The sequence below is a fragment of the Lepidothrix coronata genome, unplaced genomic scaffold (genome assembly GCF_001604755.1).
Source record: "Lepidothrix coronata isolate B3197 unplaced genomic scaffold, Lepidothrix_coronata-1.0 Scaffold40, whole genome shotgun sequence".
Lineage (NCBI taxonomy): Eukaryota > Metazoa > Chordata > Aves > Passeriformes > Pipridae > Lepidothrix > Lepidothrix coronata.
The window spans coordinates 5,178,726-5,200,142 of record NW_016690220.1 but is presented as its reverse complement, the minus strand read 5'-3'; the positions used below and the strand labels follow the sequence as shown (position 1 = coordinate 5,200,142).

At 46.6% G+C, this 21,417-nt stretch overlaps 1 protein-coding gene across 1 annotated transcript; it reads right to left on the bottom strand.

Annotated features, from left to right (window-relative positions):
* Positions 1-11,186: 11,186 nt before the first annotated feature.
* On the bottom strand, positions 11,187-21,106 carry IRX4 (iroquois homeobox 4). The gene is made up of 7 exons (XM_017813171.1): positions 20,996-21,106; positions 20,401-20,597; positions 15,775-15,933; positions 14,594-14,845; positions 13,928-14,034; positions 12,661-12,983; positions 11,187-12,470 (listed from the first exon to the last, which is right to left on the bottom strand). Exons 3-7 carry the CDS (start codon positions 15,817-15,819, stop codon positions 11,713-11,715), a joined length of 1,485 nt encoding a protein of 494 aa, XP_017668660.1. The 5' UTR covers positions 15,820-15,933; positions 20,401-20,597; positions 20,996-21,106; the 3' UTR covers positions 11,187-11,712.
* Positions 21,107-21,417: the final 311 nt, after the last annotated feature.

Genomic DNA, 21,417 nt, shown 5'->3' with positions numbered 1-21,417 from the left:
TAGTCTGACTGCACCATCCTGGGGAGTTGTGTTGCAGGGCTCAGCAAAGCTCCTAGTAAAACTACTAGTTAATTACTGAGTGCCCAGTTTTTGAAATCTAACTTGTGATAAATAGGCTAACTGTGAATCACTTATACACCTGAAAATGTCCAAAGAGTAGTCTTTAAGAATTTTGGTCATGGTGTCGCATCATCAATCCCTTAATTTATAATAGTGGAGTCACTGGTATTACTAGTCTACTCTAAAATTGCTTTTGTGTGAAAATTCTCTGAATTTTTACTGGACTTGTTTATTTGCATTATAATGAAACTATTTAAAACTTTTTTAGTGTAAATACTCTTTCCTAGAGGTGTTAAAAACACCATTATGTCTGCTTTGTGTTAGTTATTAAGACATGAGCAGTAAAGAATGAAAAATTGCTACAAATGACAGCATAAAAACCCATCTACTTTTTTATTGTTTTATATACTCAAAGAAATCTAAAAAAGGAAGGAAGTGTGCCAGCTGTGAAAAGTGAGAGGCTCAGCTTTCAGTTGAAGGAGCTGGTGTCTTTGCCTTAAGTGGCACTATTGTGACAATTCAAATTGTATTCCAGTTATAACTTTGGGGATTGCTAATAGAAACATAATTATTAATTTAAAATACCTTTTCCTAAACTTAGAAGTAGGAATTTTTACTCTAACTTTGTTTTCAAAACCAGTAACCTTATGGTACACTCAATGTGTACATACTTCACATTAACTTCAAAATGGAAAGGACACATTTTGTACAAAATACAGATTAGTAAGAATAAAACCCCATTTTATTATGGACAGGATGTTCACAATAAGCTCAATGGGGAGTTTGATCTTACAGTCAATAACCATGTATTTACATCTGCTTAGTTTTTCTTTTATGATTGCCTGAAAAGATTTCTTGCCATATGTCCTTTGAATCCTTTGGGGTCTTTGAAAGAAAATGAGAAGACTACTTAAGCAAAGTTTGTAAATATATGTGTCTGTTCATATATATTAAAGTATACAGATAGTTTTAATCTTATGTCATACTTAAATTTATTAAAAATAAGTGAAATGCACTGAATTTTATTACAGCTAAAATGTGCATCTTAGATAGTTTATATTCATTTAGCTTTTGCTGACATGTATCTGTTTGGGACCAAGCTCAAATATTTATACTGGGAGAATGAGAAAAAAATTCAGGAATATGCCCAGCAAAAACATCTCCTTCTCTACTTATGGACGTATATACATGCAGATATCTGAGACTATTCAAGTAGGCATTTTTTGTTTATATAATCAATATAAATAATTGTAGTAATCAAGAAATTGATAGTGCTGAAACTAGAAAGGTTATATAAAGTACTGTGAATGATTTATCATGCAGATTTCCTAGTGCACAACAATCCCACCCTGAATTACTAGCTCATTTTTTTCTGTAGCCCCAATATTGTCAAAATGCACTAAAAAACACAGATCGTGATTGGCATTTATGTATGTACGTGGTAGGCAAGTTCAGTTCGGTTCAGTTAGAGCAAATTACATGTATGATGGGTCACAGTGAGAGAGAGCAGCTTCTGTGATCCTTTCGTCTTCCTATGCCCTTCAAAAGGGTAGGGCCAAGACCCAGTGGGCAGGAGAGAATGGTAGGAGAAATCAGCATTTGAACAGGAAAAAATATTGAACCTCTGGGCTTCTTACACTAATTTAATATCAATATGGTCTGCATAATGCCCAGTTTCTTGAACCTGAATATTCAGGACCTGGCAGAGGAACAAAGGAGGGATGGGATACCCTAGTCTAGTCTGAGCGAAGTTTTTTCCACAGTATTATTTATGCAAGTGTTGAGGTCCAGATCTGGAAGTATAAAGGACCTGCTTAACCAGTTTGCCATGCATCACCAGCATACAGTGAAATGTGATGCAGATAAAGCTCTGAAGTGAAGGTAGAAAAATGGTCCAAAGTGATTAACTCCATTTCTCAGACAATTGCTTAGCCTTTAATCCAAACCCCCAAAACATGTGGCAGCCTGTCATTGCTGAAGCTGTTAGAAAATGTGTTACTGATTAAGAGCATATATTTTGTTTTTGCAAGAGTGCAATCACTGAACATATTCAGTCTTAAATTAGGCTTACTGTTTCCACAGAAAAATTTGGTGACATGGGATATGCTACACTAAAGTCCCTTCTGTTTTTATCCCACACTTGAATCTGCATGTGGAGTGGATTTGGTCTCTTTGCTCCAGCTTTGAAGAAGGAGCCATTCTTTTTGGAAGCTGGATGCAATAATCATGGCCACATATCCTTCCTCAGTTCAGGAAATATCACTGGTTAGAACTGTGCCAAAGCCTGCCTTTAAGACAGCATTATCTGACTCAGTTTTGGTAACATATGCAAAGTCAGGAACTTATCCTTTTCCAGATCAAAAACAATTAATATATTACTTCCTTCTGGCAGAGCATTAATCAGGATAAGTCAAGACAAAGGCTGAGAACCTTGCTTCCTTACATCTCAGTGCCTGAAGAATTTATAGTAGTTAAAGGCAATGGAATGAAAATAAAACACTTCCTTACACCCTTTTCTTAACGTTGTCCTATTTGTAGAGCTATCTGTCTACCAGTCAGCTACCTTGGTGACAGCAGCAATCATGGTTCTGTAACAATACTTCCTATCTCATTCTCCTGACCATCTAGAATGCCAAATACTTAAAAATAACAACCCCAGGGGCATACCAGCTGAAACGAGGTATGCCCAATAGAGGAACCTCTGCAGCTGTCTTTGCAAGAATCCTTCATCTGTACCTCTGTGGCTCTCCCATATACACAGCCTCACACAGCAGCCACTCACAGCAAGCTGCTCTTATTTCTTGGTCTGCAAAAATCTCTTCCTGTACTCAGCTGACTTTGTATCAAATTTGGGAACACACTTTCAGTAAACAGAACATTGCATTTCACCACTCTCCTGTAAGTGACACATCACAAATAAAATGTCCCTGGCCCACTCTGTCCCTATGTGCCCTACCACTGGGATTAGAGAGAGAAGGATGTCAGCAGTTGCTCACAGCTTATCAAGAATGGGTTGCATCCTTTCTCTAGCAATCCTGGGAGCAGCACTGAGAAGACTTCAAGACACACTGTATTGTCCCCACCCTGTGGGTCCCTCACACTCAAGAGTAACAAGCCTCTTTGTTAGGTTGTGAAGTGCTTGGGATGTTTGTGAAGGGTTGGGATATTAACTTATCTCTAGTCAGCCTGGGACATAAGTCTGAAAGGTAGAGCACCAGGCTAAAATTCAGCCCAAACCATACTGATACAATACTGATCAGAGAGAACAGTAAGTAAATAGATTGATTCCCCCATATATTGTGACTCAGGTTTCCAGACTGATACTATAATACAGTTTGCCTGCCTTAAAAACTGGGCACTTTCAGTTATATAGTTGGCTGAGTCATGCTCTTCAGGATTAAGGAACTACGGTTTTGAATTAGCGGCAGCTATAAATTAGTTCTATGATACTGCTGTGCACATACTATGTCAAGCCTCTTTGTCTGATTGTTATTAATTGGAGAAGGATGGCACGGGAATTGTCTATGCATAGCTAATTAATGCCTTTCCAAAAGCAGGAATTTGGTGTTTCCTGGAAGCACTGATGGACATGTTTCAAGAGACCGCAGTATTATCTGGTTTTGTGTTTGCTTTCTTCAGACTCATACTATATGTGTGCAGTCCCATTCCCCTAAACTTCTGTCACCTCCATCAACTAGGAAATTCTATTTTCTTGATGTATAACTCAGTTTCTGTCTTGTTTGCTTGCTTGCTTGCTTTTCAGCTTTTGTTTTTTGTAATGGAGATTCACAACAAAGATGAGACATGGTGTATTAGCGGAGAGGTCAGGCTTAGTTTCTGCATCTTGTTCATCCATAGTTTGGGATCAGGATTTGGTGTTCATGTCCTTTTGTTTTTCTCTTACCATGGAACAAAGCTCATTTGTCAAAATCACCTGAGCATTTTGTTATGATAAGTTCCTTCCTCTTCAGTGAACTTGCAAAATTGCCTCACTCTATTTTTTTTTTTTTTAAGATCTTGGAAAAGTTTTATTTCATTGAATGTAATGAATGTGTAGAATGGATGTGTTGTGGCTGTCTCCAGTATTACCTTTGTACACAGGCGCTTAAAACTGCAGAATTCAGCCCAGAACTGACAATGCCTGCCATCCACAGTGATAGGCACAAGCTTGCATATGAGAATCTGGGTTAAAGTGAAGGACATCTCTTCTTGCCTGATTTTCTTCCTCTTTCATCACTTCTCCTAGAAAACAAAAACTCAGGCAAAAGAAGAGCAGCAGCAAAGACTCATGCATAGCAAGAGAATAGTTGTATCTGAAAACTTTCTAGAGACTAGGTTGTGGAGCAGCAGATGGGAGAAGAGTAAATGTCCTTCTTTCCTTCTCAGTTCTGTCAACCAACAGAGACTTTGCATTCCTCCAGATGGGAAGATGAAGAGAAAACTCTTGATGTTTCTTTCTCCTGCATTACTGTCAGAGAAAAGAGGCTCAGTGGCAATGTTTGACAGTAAACCTGGTAGTAAGTTTGAGAATCTGACTTCTGGCCTCCACATTTGTTGATTCCATTAGCTTCAATTTAATACAGAAGTAAAATAACATTAACTGTCCTGCTTCAGTAAAGCACTCTGTTATGTGTCTAAACCCCTTAATCTAAACCAGTTACACACTGTGAGGTTCCTTCATGTACTTGGTACGTGTTGTTAACCCACAGATTTACATGCAGGAACTGTGTCAGCAGAGGGTTTACCCTTCACAAGGATCCTTCCTGCTGCCTGATATGATATCATAAGTATGGAGGAGCTCCAACGAAGCTACTCCGAGCTAAAACTGAGCAAGTCTGGTATTCATGAAGGCAGAAATCAGTACTGGGTCAATGTGTGGACGTAATAAAAAAACTCCAATTCCTATCACAAAAACTTTCCATCCCCTTGTCCCGTCCCCTGCTCCTTTTTATCTAGTGAGCCTTCTGTCCTAGTGGGATTTTCTCACCTTACTTCCCCAGTAAAATTAACATGGACACATTATTTTTTGGTTGTTATGTATTTCAGCTAGTGAAGGCCAAACCTGTGGTAAACTGACTACAAGGCTATCCAGGCTTGTTTAGGTCTGGTTTACTTTTAGACTAAGATTATGAGACTGGTCCTTCGAGTGAGCAGATTTTTACTTGTTTCTCTCTGAAGGATATAAACAAATAATTAAGTCGTGTACACCAGACTTTGTGGCAAATAAGACTCTAAAAATAATGTTATAGGTACTTGATCACATATTTGACATTGAACTAAAAATTAGCTGTCACTTTTATTTGCAATGACAGCAACAGCTCCCAGGTTCTACCTCCTCCGCTTAATATATCAGCCATTTGTGTCACAAGGTTGGTGAGAAGATGATGGGACGTTCAAAAAGAGGGCAAGCTAATGGCATGAAGCCTCAAAAGCAAAGCATTCTGTTCACATGGCTACCAACAACTGATGTCATGAGGGCTGACTTATGTGACATCACTTTCATACACAGTGCTTTTGTTTATGTATGCTGTAATCTAAACAGGACAGAAGGAAAAACATCATGCTTGATTTTATACGCCTTCTGTAAGGGCCTGGCTGGTCATTTTTCCTGTTCACAGAAAGAAAGGAAGGAAGGAAGGAAGAAAAACCCACTCATAGAGGATTCCCAAGCACTTCCCTCTTAACTCATTTCTCCTGCCCTGAAAGTGTTCCCTTCAGCTCATTCCTTGGGTGCTATCCTACCTTTACAATTAACTTTCTCCTTGGTAAAAATACTAATAATAGTGAACTTGTTCATTAGCTGTGCACCTTCAGATTGAGGACCACAGTATCAATATCCCAGTATCAATAGATACTATGATAGAGGACAAAGCTTTAAGAGACTCATCAGTCTTTGATGTAGCACATTTTCTGTCATAAGGACATAGGTATAGTGTTGGTTATTCAGCTTCGTTCTATATTTCTAGCAAATGTTTTAATCCTGTTTCATAATACAATGCATGTAAGAAAGTATTTGATGAGATCTCTAGTACATTTTTTTAATTGTTTGATTTTTGCCATTCCATAGGAATCATATAAATCAAAGAAATACTGTTGAAAGTAGATGTTTGCTTGATTCCATTTCATCGTCACTGTCATCCTTTGGAGGATTTCAGAAAGGATTCCTGAGGTAGTCTTTGAAAAATGGCCTGATTATGATTCCATGGAAACCACTGACAAAATACTCACCAACTGCTACTGAAACCCATTTCGAAATTTAAATAATGACATGCTGATTTGGAGAAAGGAAATAGACATAAAACTGAGAAGAAAAAGATTTTTATGCCCTCATTTTTGTCTAGCCAAATGAATGAGTAAAAGAATTTTTTTAATGTCAGGAGGGAAAAAAGAACATTAGGAGAACACTTTCCTTCAAGATATTTCCTTCATTTTCATGCATTCCTTAAACAAGGATGGACAAGAAATAGCTCTTGAGCCTTGTAAGTAGGTCAGTCCCAGTTCTCATGCCCAGACCACGTTCCTCACTGTGGGAAGTAGGATATCAGCAGGGCTTGCATATATGCACTTTCTCTAGGTCTCATGGAGACTTCTTTCCTTCCTCCCTGAACCCAGTCCCCCTTCTCAATGGAGTGGGGGCACACGGGGAAGCAATTGCATTTGAATTGCTCCCAAGCATTTCCTCTTCCCTTGGTTCTTCAGGCTATGTTAAATGTACCTTCAAGTTCTAAGCCAAATTGAGGTTTTGCTATATAGTCATATGTTACAGGAGACCAATGGCTTATGTATTAAATGGCTTCCAGACATATATAGTTGGTGTGTACATAAAAACTGCTTTTTGAGGGGCCTACAAATCTGGAATTATTTTCTGCAGTGATGCCACTTCACAAGGAGTATGAAGAGAACTCTTCCCACAAGTCCTAAGCACCTCGTAGCCTTTTTGATAGTACATGTGAGTTAAAACACGCCAAATGTAATGCTTTCAGGACTGGTGTTTTGACCATTAGCTATTTCATTAAAAATAGCTTCCTCTGTAAGGGCAGGCACAATTATTACTTTTTTTTTTTTAACCAGGCAAATAAAAATATATAATTTGACAATTAACATTCCTCCATTCTTCTTTTTTTTTTTTTTTCATGCACAAAGTTACATGCACAGCTCTCAAGAGACGTGGGACTCAGACCCTAGCTCATTGCTTTGTGGCCAGAACTAACTACATCTAAGTGGGAACCTAAACATTTTGACCTTTGGTGAAAACACAGTGGTGTTTTAATAATTCTTTTCCACACCATTTATCTACAAATCACACTCATTGAAACAGTTTCTGATCCCTTGCAAAATCAGCAAGTTATAATATTTTCTTGCATTTTACAGGATTTCTGCATGAAATGGTACAATGTGAGCATTAACTAGTTTTTGGCATTTAACTGGATACACTTTCACACACTGAAGCCTTCATTTAAATGGAAAAGGGAAATGTATCCTCTGAACGACTATATCTTAAAAATATATAATGTTCAAAGTCGTGCCAAGACTAAGTCTTCTTGGACACCCCTTCATGTGGCTGATGGGAAGGAGCTGCTACACTGGGTTCTGTGATTATGAACAAACTACATGACTTTAATAGTCAAATATGCACTCAGGATGAAAAGAAATGTGCTCCTAAACATTATTAGACAATGTGTGTATCATTTCATCTATCTGTCTTTTAATTAGACACCTATAAATAAGTTGGCTGTTGCAAGGTGCTTCATAATCAGCCAGCCCTTTCCTAGGTTAGCCTTTACAATTACGTGAGATAGCTACAGATTGTTAATTGTTACTATTTCTTCTATCATCATCATCATCATCATCATCATCATTTAAGGAACAGGCATTATGCCCCATTGCAATTTTGCATGCATGTCTGGGAAAAAAAGTGGATGACATAAATCGCATGCATAATCTCAGGAGACAATCATTTTAAATCTTAATTGGTTGCCTTTTAAATATCATTTAAGGTCTCGTTTTCCCTGCCTCTCTCTCTCTAGTTAAGAAGGTGTTGTGTCAAACTCTATTACCTTGCTGGACGTCTCGCCTCTAAGTTTTTTTAAAAAAATAGAACCATCAGCAGAGGTTTGAGAGGTCGATAAAGCTTTTAGATTTGGAGATGTTTTCAGGGAGCCCATTTCCTGCGGCTAAGAGTTGTTAATGGAGCTTAAGGAATTATCTTATGACTCGAGCTGGGAGAGCCGTATATTTCTTCGCTCCTGTTCCCTTGTCGAGGCTGAATATGCTCCTGTCAAACTCGCTTAATGAAAAGTAACGCGTCGCTGATTACAGTTTTATTTGGGCTCTATGTAAAAAGCACTGTTAATTTAGCATCCCCTCCTTTGTGTGTTTGAATTTGCCATGGCTGAATGATTTAGAGTCTCTCAGTTTCAAGCCGTTTCTCTATGATTTTCCCCCCTCCTCTTTTTCTTTCTCAGCCTACCTTTATATTTCTGCTTCGTACAGTCATACGAGCTGCTTTCCCTTTCAGCCCTGCAGCCTCCTCTAAACCAACTGAACCTGATCTTTGACTTGTGCTACTGAATCAAATGGCAAAATTATTTTCTCAGACCCTTTTTTTTATACTTTAAAAAAACAAAAAAAAAAACCATAACAACCAAACAACAAAAACCCCAACCCTTTTGAAAGACCACTGCATTTGATGGCTGCTCTAAGTTATAAGACCCGTGTACCGAAGCAAGAAACTGTTTTCCCTCCCCTTTAACTGATACAGTCTCTTCTCAGGATGGGTAATGTTTTACTGTGAGCACACATAGGCACAGGCAGATCAGTCCTCATATACGGCCGGTCCCCTGGTCCGGAGAGCCCTGCTCTTGTTATACGGCAGGCATAAACTTACTCAAACTTGTTTTAGACAACAGTAACAAGAAAATGAAGGGATAAAGGGTTGAACGGCTTTTCTTTTGGCTTCTGGTGTTTCAGTGCGACTGTGTTTTGCCCACAGTGTTATCACCTTTAAGTCCAGAGGGTGCGGGGGGCGGGCGGCGGGTGTTGCCTCTCAAACAACGGGATGTCCAAATCGCATCCCTGACCTAGCCAAAGCCGGCCAGCAATGACTTATATCGGTGTGCGGGTTCACCTGCGGAGAACTAGCCCAGGGCGGCCAGCGGTGCTCGGCACTCCGCGAAGTCAGGACGCTTTTCAGGCTGAGAAAGATTTTTGACTGCTCGGGGAGGAGACCTCTCCTTGCACACAGACGCACGAAGTCCACACACACTCGGCTGTCACTCTGTTGGGAGCAAGACTGGAGTCCCCTTCCACTCCACAGAGCCTCTGGTCGCATGGAAACCGAAGCCCACCGGGAGCCCTCTTGTCCCCTCCAGTCCCTGCACATCCAGCAAGGCTGGCACACACAAATTCCCCCCGCTTTAACATTACACAGTCAGAGGGGTTTATGCCCCGTCTCGCTTGCTTCTGCCAGTGGTTTGAGGACAGCCCGAACACTCGCCTTTCCCCCCTTCCCTCTCTCTCGCCTCCTTCATCCCCATCTCCTTAGTTTGGCTGAAAATAATTTGCTTTGTCTAAAGGGTTTCAGAGGCAAAGCTCGCCGGCCGCCCCGGCTGCATTAAAATTCCTGCCGGCCCAGCCTTTAGCTCAGATCGCGGCTCCCCGGAGACTCCACTTTCGCTATTACTGTCAAGTACCCTTGACTCTTTATTTTTGCCCTTTTATCTATTACAACTAATTCGAGTTCTTTTGCCCTTTTCAGTTTAAGACGTGGGCTTTCTATAAAGCCTCCCCCTGCCACAGAGCTCTCTGGGTGCAGAGCCTTTAGAAATTGAGGGGTTTACTGTCAAAATGAAAATTTCACTTCAAATTATCTCGGCTGATGCACGTTTTCCAGGCCGGGGGCTCCTGTCTGAGCCTTTTGACAGCCAGATCAGCAGAGGGGTTCAGTGATCTCGATAATATCATCCAAGAGAGCGAAAGTCAATACAATGACAGGGAATATGACTGGATACAATCCAATTACGGCTGCTCGCAGAGAGGGGAAGGGCTTGATCTGATCTCCGCACCCGGATTCCTTTATTCAGTCCTTGCACTAACAGGTCTCGCTAGAAACTTCCCAGGCTGGAGTATGTTTTATTTTGACTGAGTGTTGTCTCGGTTGTGTTTATAGTTGCCTTTACAAACATATTTTTTCCCTATATTGTATTCTTATTTTTTTATTTGGGGGGAGGGGAGAAGTTGGGCTGTCGGGGAGCCGAAAATGGGATGGGTGAGAATGCTGGGAGACAAGGAAGACTCTTCTGCTTCTCCCGGTGTCAGCTCCGTCCTTCAGGTGCTCTCGATTTTCCCCCGCAGCGCCGGGCACCGGAGCTCAGGGGGTTTAGGCCGCCCTGGGTAAGCGGGATCTGTTATTGCCTCGCAGTTCTTTTCCAGCAGTTCTCCCTCTCTCCCGGTCCAGGGATCAGTAAAGTTTGTTCCCGTTCCGGGGAAGGAAATGAAATCTTTTAAGCGCCTGTTATCTAAGCGGTAAATTGGCTGAGAGTGCTCCTGAATCACACGTCGAGAGCGCTCTTCCTCCCTCTCTCTTTTTGTTGGCTGCACTCTATTTAATGTCAAAACGGTAAAGCATCTGTACTGAAGTGCTGAAATATTCATGGCGGATCAGCGATTCTCCGCACTGGCAGAGGAGCTGGAAAGCTAAAACGGTTCTTTAAAAGATCAAATTTTCCATGTGAATCAATTGCTCCGCGCACGGCGGAGGAGACGCCGCGGCAGAGCCCGGCCCTTAGGGGCCCACTCCCGCCCGCTCGCAGCTCGGGAAGGAGGGGAGGGGGGCAGCGGGGGTGCTCCCGCCCCGTCGGGCCCCCGCAGCCGGCCCGAGCGGCGGCTGGGGCCCGGCGCTGTCCCGCGGAGGTGCGGTACGGCGCGGGGTGCAGCCCAGCATCCCTCCTGCGCGCAGCATCCCTCCCGCGGGTCCGTCCTCAATCCCGCGGCAGCGCTGCGCTGAGCCTCTCTTCCCCTTTCCCGGCAGCCTGTTGACAGTCCTTGGAATTACCGGGACAGGCTCCAAAGGGGAATTTTGAACATAAAAGTTGTTTGTTGCCCAATGCAAAACGCCACCACTTGTGTTACCTCTGAAACAGACAATTTATTGGAGTGAGCATACCTTTTAACATATTCCTTTTTTTTATCAAGATAAATTTGTGCAGTAGGTGTAAACTTAGTAGAAGTGCTGTTCGTGAATTATATGCTAACAGGGAAATCAGGAGGAAAAACTCTCGAAAAGTCTTTATAACTAATATCGGCATGCCTTAAATTAAATCTGAATTAAAATTTCCCGTTTGTAAACTTTCAGATGTAAACTTTATAAGTAGGTCTACGCTATAGTACGTGCTTTTTGGACATGGAAATTAAATAACTTTCACGACATTGATCCCTTAAAGTCGCAGCCAGGAGAAAATCTTCAGAATAGCAATGAGCAAAGTCTGTTCGCTGAACTGAGCAAACTGAACTTTAAATCCTCGTTTCTGTTGTTTGTTTAAAAAAAAAGGAAGAAGAAAAAGTTTTATATTTAAATTTAAATTCTTGCAAGTCTCTTTTCAGTGTAGATGACTCTTCAAGCGTTAGAAAGTCCTTCGCCCCTCGGCGGGCCTGTTAGGAACAAAACATTTTGCTTCCTGATTTGGGAAACGCCAGAAACTCTTTGTTTGAGTCATGATGGGCCAGGTTTGAGAGCTGCCCCTTGAGCACATTGGCGCCGTTCCCCACCGCGCGTCCCAGGGCGCCCGTTTCCAGAATGGCTCCTTTGGTGGTAGCCCAGGAAACTGTCGTGTTGCTCAGGGCTTGGTTCAAAGTACTGTGCCTGAACAGGGGGTCGTGAAACACCCCGTCCACCCAGTTCCTGAGGTTGGTGACCGGCGAATCCTGGTGTCTGTCGATGACGCTGACTGAGGCGGGAGCGGCGGCGGCGGCCGAGCCCCCGGGCCGTTTCAGCATGCAGGAGGGGTATTCGGCCTGGTTGAGGGAGGTGGCGGTGTGCGCCAGGGACCAAATCCGGGGCTTCGCCTCCAGCAGCTGCTGCCCCTGCTGGAAGCATATCTTGGACTCGCAGCCGCGCTGCCGGGCGCCCAGCGGGTCGGGGCCGCACTCCTCCGCCGCCGTCTTCAGGCAGCTCCGCGCCCGCTCTGCCGCCGCCGCCGCCTCCTCCTCCTCGTCCCCGGCGGCGGCCGGAGGCGGCATCTTGGCGGGAGGCTCGGCGGCCCTCGGCGGATGGCTGCCGGGGTGCGGGAGCGGGTGCGGGAGCGGGTGCGGGAAAGGCCGCCTCAGCTCGCACTCCGAGCTCTCCGACTCGGCGGCGTCCAAGTCCTCCAGGTCGCTGAGCTCCAGCTCCTTCTCCTCCTTGCCCGTGGGCTCTGCGGGGCGGGGGCGGGGGAAGGGACAGCAAAAACAAGACACACGGTCACTGTCGGCGCCGCGCTGCCCCGCGGCCGCCCCCACGAGCGAGGCCCGCGGCCGCCCCCACCAGCGAGGCCCGCCCCGGGGGCGAGTTGCCGGCCGAGCCCCCGCGGCCGAACCGCTAAGTGACTGGTTTTAGCAGGGTACCCTCGGCTTTCCCGCTCTTCATCGCCTCTTCCTGCGAACCCTCCTCCTCCTCCTCCTCCTCTTCCTCGTAGGGCCGCTTCTCGTCAGAGCACTTGTTCCGCGGGGGCCAGGTCATCTTGTTCTCCTTCTTGAGCCGCCGGCGTGCGTTGGCGAACCAGGTGGACACCTGGGTGAGGGTCATCTTGGTGATGATGGCCAGCATGATCTTCTCGCCCTTGGTGGGGTAGGGGTTCTTGCGGTGCTCCTGCAGCCAGGCCTTCAGCGTGCTGGTCGTCTCCCGGGTGGCGTTTTTTCTCCGCGTTCCGCCGTCCATCGTCCCGTACCTGCGGGCACAGGGTAGCCCCCGCGGTGTGACACAGCGCCCTCACCCCCCGCGGACCTGCCCGACGCTGGATCTCAAGGCCCCGACCCCCGGCCGCTTTTCTGCAGCACCCCCAGGGTGGTGGCTAGACCGGAGAGGGGGGAGATGGATGAAGACAGCTCAGTTTTAAGGAGGATGAGGATAGCTCAGCTTTACGAGGGGGACCTCGAGAATTCGGAACGAGGAAGGAAAGCAAGAAGGAAGGGTTCAGCTAGCAGCAGCACCAGCCAATGCAAATTCCCGCTGTGCCTTGGCGGTGGTGGCAGAAAGAGGGAAGGAATCGCCTGCTTTTATTTGCGGTAAAGTCAATGTCAACATTTCGGGCAGCAGGGAAATCCTAGCAGCTTGCAAACTCACAGAAATACCACTTTCCTGTCCTTTGATTAGTCCTCCCCAAACAGAATTCATCTAGGTGACCCCAGGGTGTAAGTGTTAATAGAAATATATTTCCTCTTACTCCTTTTATTTGTAATCTCCTCTACCCTTTTGTTCCTGAAATTGTAGGAACGTAACGCAGATGACACTGGGCTGCGACTGAATATTTAATGCACATCCTCCAGGAAAGGTCACCGGCGCCCAATGGGCCTCCGAGCTGGAAACGGTGTGTAAGTGGGTTTGCGCTGGTTTAAAACTAATAAACAAACACCGGATGCCCAAGCCTGACTCCGCACAGGAAAAGATAATTACCACCCCAGTGGAGAAGGCTCGTCCCCCCGCTCTGCCGCCCTCCCGGGGAGGCGGAGGACCCCGTGTCGGTGTGGGAAAGGGGAGGCGACATGTCTGGGGCCGGGAGATGCTGAGCGGCGAGGAGGCAGGTTGGCGGGGCGGGCGGGAACGGGATGTCGGGGAGGGGAAGGAGGAGGAGGGAGGGCAGCGAGCGGGGCCGGGAGGGGTGTGTGCGCTTACCTGTCGTACTGGTACTGGCTGAGGGTGTGATCGTAGGGATAGTAGGCAGTCGCCGGCGCGATTCCCGCATGCGCAGACCCGCTCCCGTCCTTCGCATCCAAACTGTTCTGCAGGAGACACCGCGCCGCCGCCCTCAGCCCCCACCGCCGGGAGAGCCCGGGACCCCGCCCCGGCTCCCCCGCCCGGGTCCCGAAGGGGCGCGACGGACCTTCCCGGAGGCCCCTCGGCCGCGGCAGCCAGCGAGATCAATAGAGACATTAACTCGCGCTGTTACGGTGCGAGGGGGGGGGGGGGGAAGAAAAAAAGAAAGGAAAAAGGCTGTCTGGGAAGAGAGCATCATTCTTTGCGAGCCTGGGTCTGAGTCGCCCTAAACTGCCCGCCCCGCCGGGCCCTCCGCACTCGGCCGCCAGCTCGTCAGGCGCGACTTTTAATTGCGTTACCGTGAGGACGGAGCCGCCGGGCTGGAACAGCTGCGGACCGCGGCGCTGGACGCGAACGCGGGGAGCGGCACGGCGGAGCGGGGGTTCGCAGGAGAGGCGCCCGGGGCTATCCCCGCCCGCAGAGGGGTCCCACCGACCAGCCTTGGCCCCTGGGGGCTCGGGGGTTGGGAGAGGGGTTGGGGCTGGCGGGCGGGAGCATCCATGCCCCGCAGCGGCGGGCGCTTACCAAGGAGTAGAAGGCGGGAGCCTCGGTGCCGTAGGTCACGTAGTTTCCATAGCCCTGGGGCCCGGCGTAGGGCCCGCCGTAGACCCCCAGGGCGGCGGCGGAGTTGAGCTCGTGGCGCGCGGTGGCGAGCAGGCGGCTCTCGTACACCGGGCAGTACACAGGGGTCTGGGCGGAGGCGGCCGCCCCTGTCTCAGCCAGGGTCCGGCCGCTGGACTCGCAGCACGTCGTCAGGGAGTTGGTGCTCATCAGGAACTGGAGGGAAAGAGAGCGGAGCTGAGCGCGGGAGGGAACTTCCCGAAGTGTAACCAAGTTTGGGTTCGGTTGTTTTTTTGTTGTGTGGTTTTGGTGAGTTTTTTTGTTTGGTTTTCCTTTTTGTTTTTTTTTAATCGGGTCCCAGCTTTGGGGTGTCGCCCGTCCTTCTCCCTCCCCTTCCGTATTTTACTTCAGTCGTGATAGAAACTCTCTGGAGAAACGCAGAAGTGCTAGTATTTTATCAGTTTTTTTTTAAAAAAAGACCCCACAACAACAACAACAACAACCAAACGCCTCGTGACTGTGGGCATTTAATCCTCTGTAATGCATTCCTCCGGCCCTCTGCATTTAAAAACTAACTTTTCTGGGATGTTCTCAGAAGACTGAGGTTTACACCGGTTTCCTCCTCTTGCAGCACAATGCTTCCCATCTGCGTTTTTAAACCTTTTTTTCGAAGTCACTCATGCATATTTATTTTGACTGCAGATTTGTAGCAGCCACGCACGCATCTGCTATTAACCTGATGGCTTAGAATATCTCATTCTGTTTGTACGGGCCGGACCTCCCTACGTCCATGTTTGATTGGTAAACTGTGAATTTAATCATGAAAGAGGAAAAAAAAAACGAGAAAGGAGAGAGGGAGAGGGTGGGGGTTGGGGGATGTCTAGTCCCCTTTCTCACCTCCCTCATCTCTGTAATCCTCCCTCACGAGTCATTATCACCCCCAAACACCCTAATACAGCGTGTTCCTTCCCATTTTAAAATCGGTGCGCGACACAGAACTTGGGCATCTTGGAAAGCTGCGAAGCGAGCAGCCGCTCTGCCGCTGCCGCATGCGGGAGAGGATCGCTGCCGCCCTCAGCCCGGACGGAAGGCATCGATAAAGACTGAAATGCAGTCAATTAACGTTGGTAGGCAAAAAGTCTTACCTGGGGTGCAGAGGAGTAAGGGTAGCCAAACTGAGGATAGGACATGGTACAGAGGCTCCCAGTTATCTAGAAACAAGGCGAGACGTCTGATCTGCACGCTATTGCAGCCTGGCTCTGCTCTGTTGTACCAATTGATTGGTAACCACAGGTCCCTAGATGCTTATAGGACGAAGCAGAAAAGCACATTTACTTTATTTACATGAAATCTTAAACTTTCCCCCCCCCTTTTAAATATATACAGTGATTTTAGCGCCTTTCTTACTACGAAACAGAAATAATTGTTACATTGGCTCCAAGGCTGGCATATGTGATGGTAGAAATACATACTTTGCACCCACGGAAAAAAAGAAACGTGATACAAACACATCAGTTCACAAGCACGTTGTGTTAAAAGAGTCAAGCCTCTGACGTCACACAAAACCTATTCAAATTAACCTGCCTGTAAGTTTAACACTCATTTTCGGGAACCTTTCCCCTGGCGTGGAAAATAGACTCTCCAATATCTCTTTCAGAGTGCCTAATAGGGGTGAAAGTTTGGGAAGCTCTCCGGCAGCGGCAACGCCTGCTTGCAATATTTATATATATTTCTGCGGGCAAGGGAAGGAAATGAATGTTTTTAATCTGAAGGATCAATGTTGTATCAGCTAAGATTTTCCCTCACCCTCCTTAGTCACTGAAAGGCTAGTAAGCACTTTTAATTAGAAATTAATTAATGAGCAGCTGCTTCTTCCCACCCCACAGTAATAATTAGTCTCAATTACAAACAAGACATATGAAGGGACACACGACTGAGTCTTCATTTAAGATTTAATCAACAGTTAAAATTAGCACTAACGCTGACAATAAAGCACATAATAAGCAATCTCGCTTTTCTTTTCGGCTTTTATTCCAGACGTGTGATTACAGGTAGAAAACCTTACAAGCATCTTTCGGGTAATAATGGCAAAGATGTGACTTTTCACGTTAAAATGACTTTGATCCCATCTCAAAACTCCAACACCCCCTTCTACCCAAACCATCCTACCGCTGCCACCAGCCTCCCTACCCTCTGGGGAACTGGGACGCCCCCCACACACGAGTAGGCAGCATCCCCTTCTGCTTCACCCTCGGAGGGAGCAGGAATGGGCCGTCAGGGGAAGATGCTGGCAGCCCCAGCATCTCCTCCCCGACGGCCGATGCCACCGAAGCAGGGCAAGCAGGCAGCCCCCGGGAGGATGGCAGAAGGAGAGGAGTCAGCTCCGAGGCTGAGGCTGGGCTGCTGGTGCAGTTGAACGCTGCTCTGTGGTGTGCAGACTTGCTCAGAGAGATTCCTGGGTTCAGACATGTGAATAGCCCCAGGGTCACACTCTAATTAATGATGATGTTCTCTTCTTCTCCCCAGCTGGAAGACTGCCTCCCAGAAACGAATCTGCCCACACTGACAGCTCGATTGAGGGTGATTGATGACTATCTGGAGACCACAGTACACATAATATAATATCTGATGCGTAATTGCTTTAATTTACAGATGAAAATACTAGTTCTGGGATTGAGTTAGACTACAACAAGAGGCGTTTTATGGTGCTTTAGAGTGTTTGCGAATAAAATATATCAGATACAGTACATGCAAATTTTCCTGACAGCTCAGTATCTGTAGCCTGGAGAAACGTACAAAGAAAGGGAGTCAAATGACATAAATAATTTGTTTGGAATTCTGTATTGATTTTTGGAGGGGAAGAAACTGCTTTTTCTTTCCTCACCTGAAATGCTAATTCCCTTTTCTTTCTGGGAATACTAATAACTTTGCCATTGAGTTTCTTTTACAGAAATGCGCCTACATTCTTCTTCCTATATTATACCCCGGTGCTGCCAAGGTATAATGACACTTTTAGAGACTCTTTACGAGCAGCTTCCTTCTGTGCGGCATACTGACGGGCTATCGCATTGTTTGGGAAGAAAAGACACCCAGTGTTTACACAATGGTATGCACGCAGTGTTCGGTGCTGCTCCCTCTGCCTCCTGCGCCCATTGCGCTGGGGGATGTTTGTTTAAGCTCCGGAGTAAAACTCACCGGTGCTAGGAAAGAAAATAGTTGCACTTATCTCAAGAGTGGCTCGGCGTAAAGCACTATAATTAGCTGGGAGAGCTGGAGAACTGCCTGAAGAAGTCCTCCCAGTTTTCCAGGCTGCAGTTTGGAAAATGTCCTAGTGTTGTGGGTTTGGGGTTTTTTCCCCCTTCTTTTGATAATACTGCAGATGTCAACTCCGCAGTGGCCCACAGAATACTACAGGTTTTGATATTTAGATGAGTCTATTAAACTTTAAAATACAAGGAAAAATTCAATATTTATGGTCCTTGTCTATTTATATATCACAGTTGTCTTTCACTGTGCCATGCAAATACTCTGTGCTCATTTTTGCACTGAACTTTCCTGTATTAATCATGGTAATTATTTGTCATTTTTCTTTGCAGCCTGCCTGCTCTATTACTCTACCCCTGGTCAGCTTTGTGTCAGTACCAATCTGTATTCCCTAGAAAGCAGTCGTCAAAATAACCCCACCAAAACAAACAAAAAGAAAAGCGACAAAAAAACTTAATAACCTTAAACGCTAAAAACTGACATTACGTCTTTCCCCACTGCTGATGTCTTGTTTCACTTACAGTCTACAAATAATGGCCCTTTGTTGATAAGAAATTCAACACAATTATATTTCATCTTGAATTTTTGGTGCCAGAGCACAAACATGCATTAAGCCCCACAATGATTTAAAATAACCTTTGTGGTTCTTGCACATAAACAACGTAACACTGTTCAAATCCAAGCAAAGACGCTTAATGCTGTGGGCTATATCCTTAAGCATTTGGAAAATGCAAGTCTTTGCTGTGCAATAAAAATTGATCCTTGTCAAAGCCCCTTTCCTCTACAAAGCGGTTAACAGCTTTCGAGAAAGAGAAACACACACACTGCTTTCTCCAAACTTTGAGCAAGGAAACCCATCGGGATCAATAGAAAACGCTGGAGAGTTCCCTTCTGGTCAGAGCCAGCCTGCACACCCAGGCAAGCAGGTATTTCCCATCCAAAGACCAACCAGGTCTCTCTCCCAGGTCTATGTGTTTCTTGTCCAAGAACCTGGAGCCAATGCTCATGCAAGTTTTATTGTAAAAGCATGGAATGAGAAGGAACCACTGTGATGCTGGAACAGGCCACAGCAGGTAAAACAGAACCTCTTCAGGATTCATGCTTTGATGGACGTCTTCAGGGACATGATCTAAAGGCAGTTAATGCAGCTACACTTACTATCAGCGTTTTCATCGCCTTCTCTTTTGGAAGGGTTATTGCCACTCCTGGAAATATTTCAGCAACGGAATTTGCTTATGGGCTAAACAGACTTTAGAAAGCTCATTCAGTCAAGTTTGCTTTGTTTTCATATTATAGATTTAAAGCAACCTTGACACCACCTGACAAACACTGTGAAGCTCTACATATTGCCCATTTGGAATCTGACATGGAACTGAGGGCAGCCTACACAATTTTCAAGTAGATTATCTCATAAACTCGCTATCAACAGCAAATACGATTCCCCCCCCCCCAGCCTATTTAAGATGTAACTGCACCTCTTTCACTCTGAATCAAGGGACAGCGAACCGATGCTGCCGACCTGCACAAACCCATGCCATGGCTTGGGCTCAGCAGAGCCATGATGACCAACAGAACGGTTGCATAAGAAGGAGCCGCTAATTAATTTACTCAGATTACAACTACAAGTAAAATCAGTTGTTCAAAGCTATCCATTTGAATGCTTTCATTTTGTAAGTCTTCAATCCCCTTGGCAAACAATCTAGATTAAAGCAGAAAGGCCTCACATGCTCATTCTGTTCTTTGTATTTATTAACTTTTCACACTTAAGTACTAGAGCTAACACTTTCTCTCTCTCTCTCTCTCTCACACACACACACACACACACACACACACACGCACACACGCACACACGCACACACGCACACACAAAACTTTTCAGCAAGAGAAGCAAACGCTGTAACCCTGGCAGCTGCTCTATGGCTATAGATGAACCCTACAACATTCCCACATTTACCTGCTCGGTGCAGAGCATCACAACTACGCTTTCATTAGCAAAGTAAAGATTGTATAAGGTTTCCTTTCCCAGCTCCTGTACCCCCAGTGCCGCAGACCCGCAGGCATTCAGGCGCCACCACCTTTGAGCTCTCTGGCAGCCGACAGCTTCAACTTACTTCCCTACGAAGGTAAAACTTTACTGCTTGCTAGGTCAAATTCTATGCCTTTTAAAGTTCTCCTTAAAATCCAGAAAGTTTGACTCGGTACCTTACCTTAGCGCTCGTTGAATATCATATCCACACCCCCTTCCCAAGAAATAATACACATATGTTACAAGACATTTGCCCTCTGTCCTACGTAAAGATTGCACAAAGCCAAATGATTCATCACAGATAGTTTCTCTTCCCTCCAGCAGTTCGTTTTCAGCTGCCTTGCTGCTAAAGCAGGCTCCGAAGGAGGAGGGGGGGATAAGCCCCACTGCTCCCCCCACCCCCCGCTTCCGTAGAGAGAGAGACACACATACATATACACACACACAGACATCACCACCAAAAGAAGAAGAAATTTTTTACCTGCGATCACGCCAGGCTTCCGCTAAAACCTGGTAGCGGCGGCTGTGCCATGGCAAGGCTTCTCTCCTCTGGTCTGTGCTGGCTGGCGTGGCAGGGAGCTGCGGGGAGCTAACGCAGACATGTCTCAGTGCGCGGTACCTGCGCGGCGCGGCACGGAGCCTTCGGTCCCCAGGCGCCACAGCCACTTCACTAACCCCCTGTACCAGAGTGACGCTCAAGTGAATAGTTCCACTGATTACACTCTTTCCTACTGATTAACACTTTCCAACACGACCAGGCACTCCACTTCCAACTTTTCCCGTTTTAAAACAGAAGCAGACAGCACCGCTTGCTTCCGCGGGTTATAAACGCCGTCTGGGGCGTGGGGGACACCATAATTAATAGCAGGTTAGTAAAATTAGTGCTGCCACTCCAATTGTTGTCCTTGTTGCCAACAATAATTGCATTGATTCTGGAAGGACACGAATGTCCTCCATTTAACCTAATGATCTGCGGGTTGCACACGCTGTACGGCAGCCGTGGCGGTGATTAACTGCGCGCACCTCCAAACTATCATTTATCTCCGCGAGTCACGACTGAAAGGCGCTAAACTTACAGGCAACTCTCCCTGCCTCTCTCGCCGTCTTTGTTTCCCTCCCGCTGGAGGAGGCGGGCTGGGACGTCGGCGTAGCCCTGCGCGCAGGAGATGGGCACCTGTACCTGTCCCCCTGGCCGCCTCGGCTTTATTCATAGCCCGAGGGCAGCGCGGCGGAGCCGGGCGCCGCGGAGCTACCGGGGGCTGCCTGGGCCAGCGCCCCCCGGCCGCGGGGAGGGAGCAAGGGGGGGCGGCGCGGCAGCGCCCGGCACCGGGGACCCGCTCGCTGCAGCGCCCCCGGGGTCGGCTATGCCGTCGCCGCCCGCCCTGGGGGCAGCCCCGCAGGGGCTGCCCGGGCACCGGGGCCTTCCTCCGGGGCTGGGAGGGATGGGGGGTCAGCGGAGCGGGGAGGGGGCAGGCACCGGCGGCAGCCGCAAGCAGGT

Coding starts and splice junctions, on each gene's coding strand:
- IRX4 (XM_017813171.1), bottom strand. CDS start 15,819: ATGTCCTATCCTCAGTTTGGCTACCCTTACTCCTCTGCACCCCAG. Junction 14,846..15,774: donor CTTACTCCTCTGCACCCCAG/GTAAGACTTTTT, acceptor CTTTCCCTCCAG/TTCCTGATGAGCACCAACTC. Junction 12,984..13,927: donor AGCCAGTACCAGTACGACAG/GTAAGCGCACAC, acceptor CTGTGCCCGCAG/GTACGGGACGATGGACGGCG.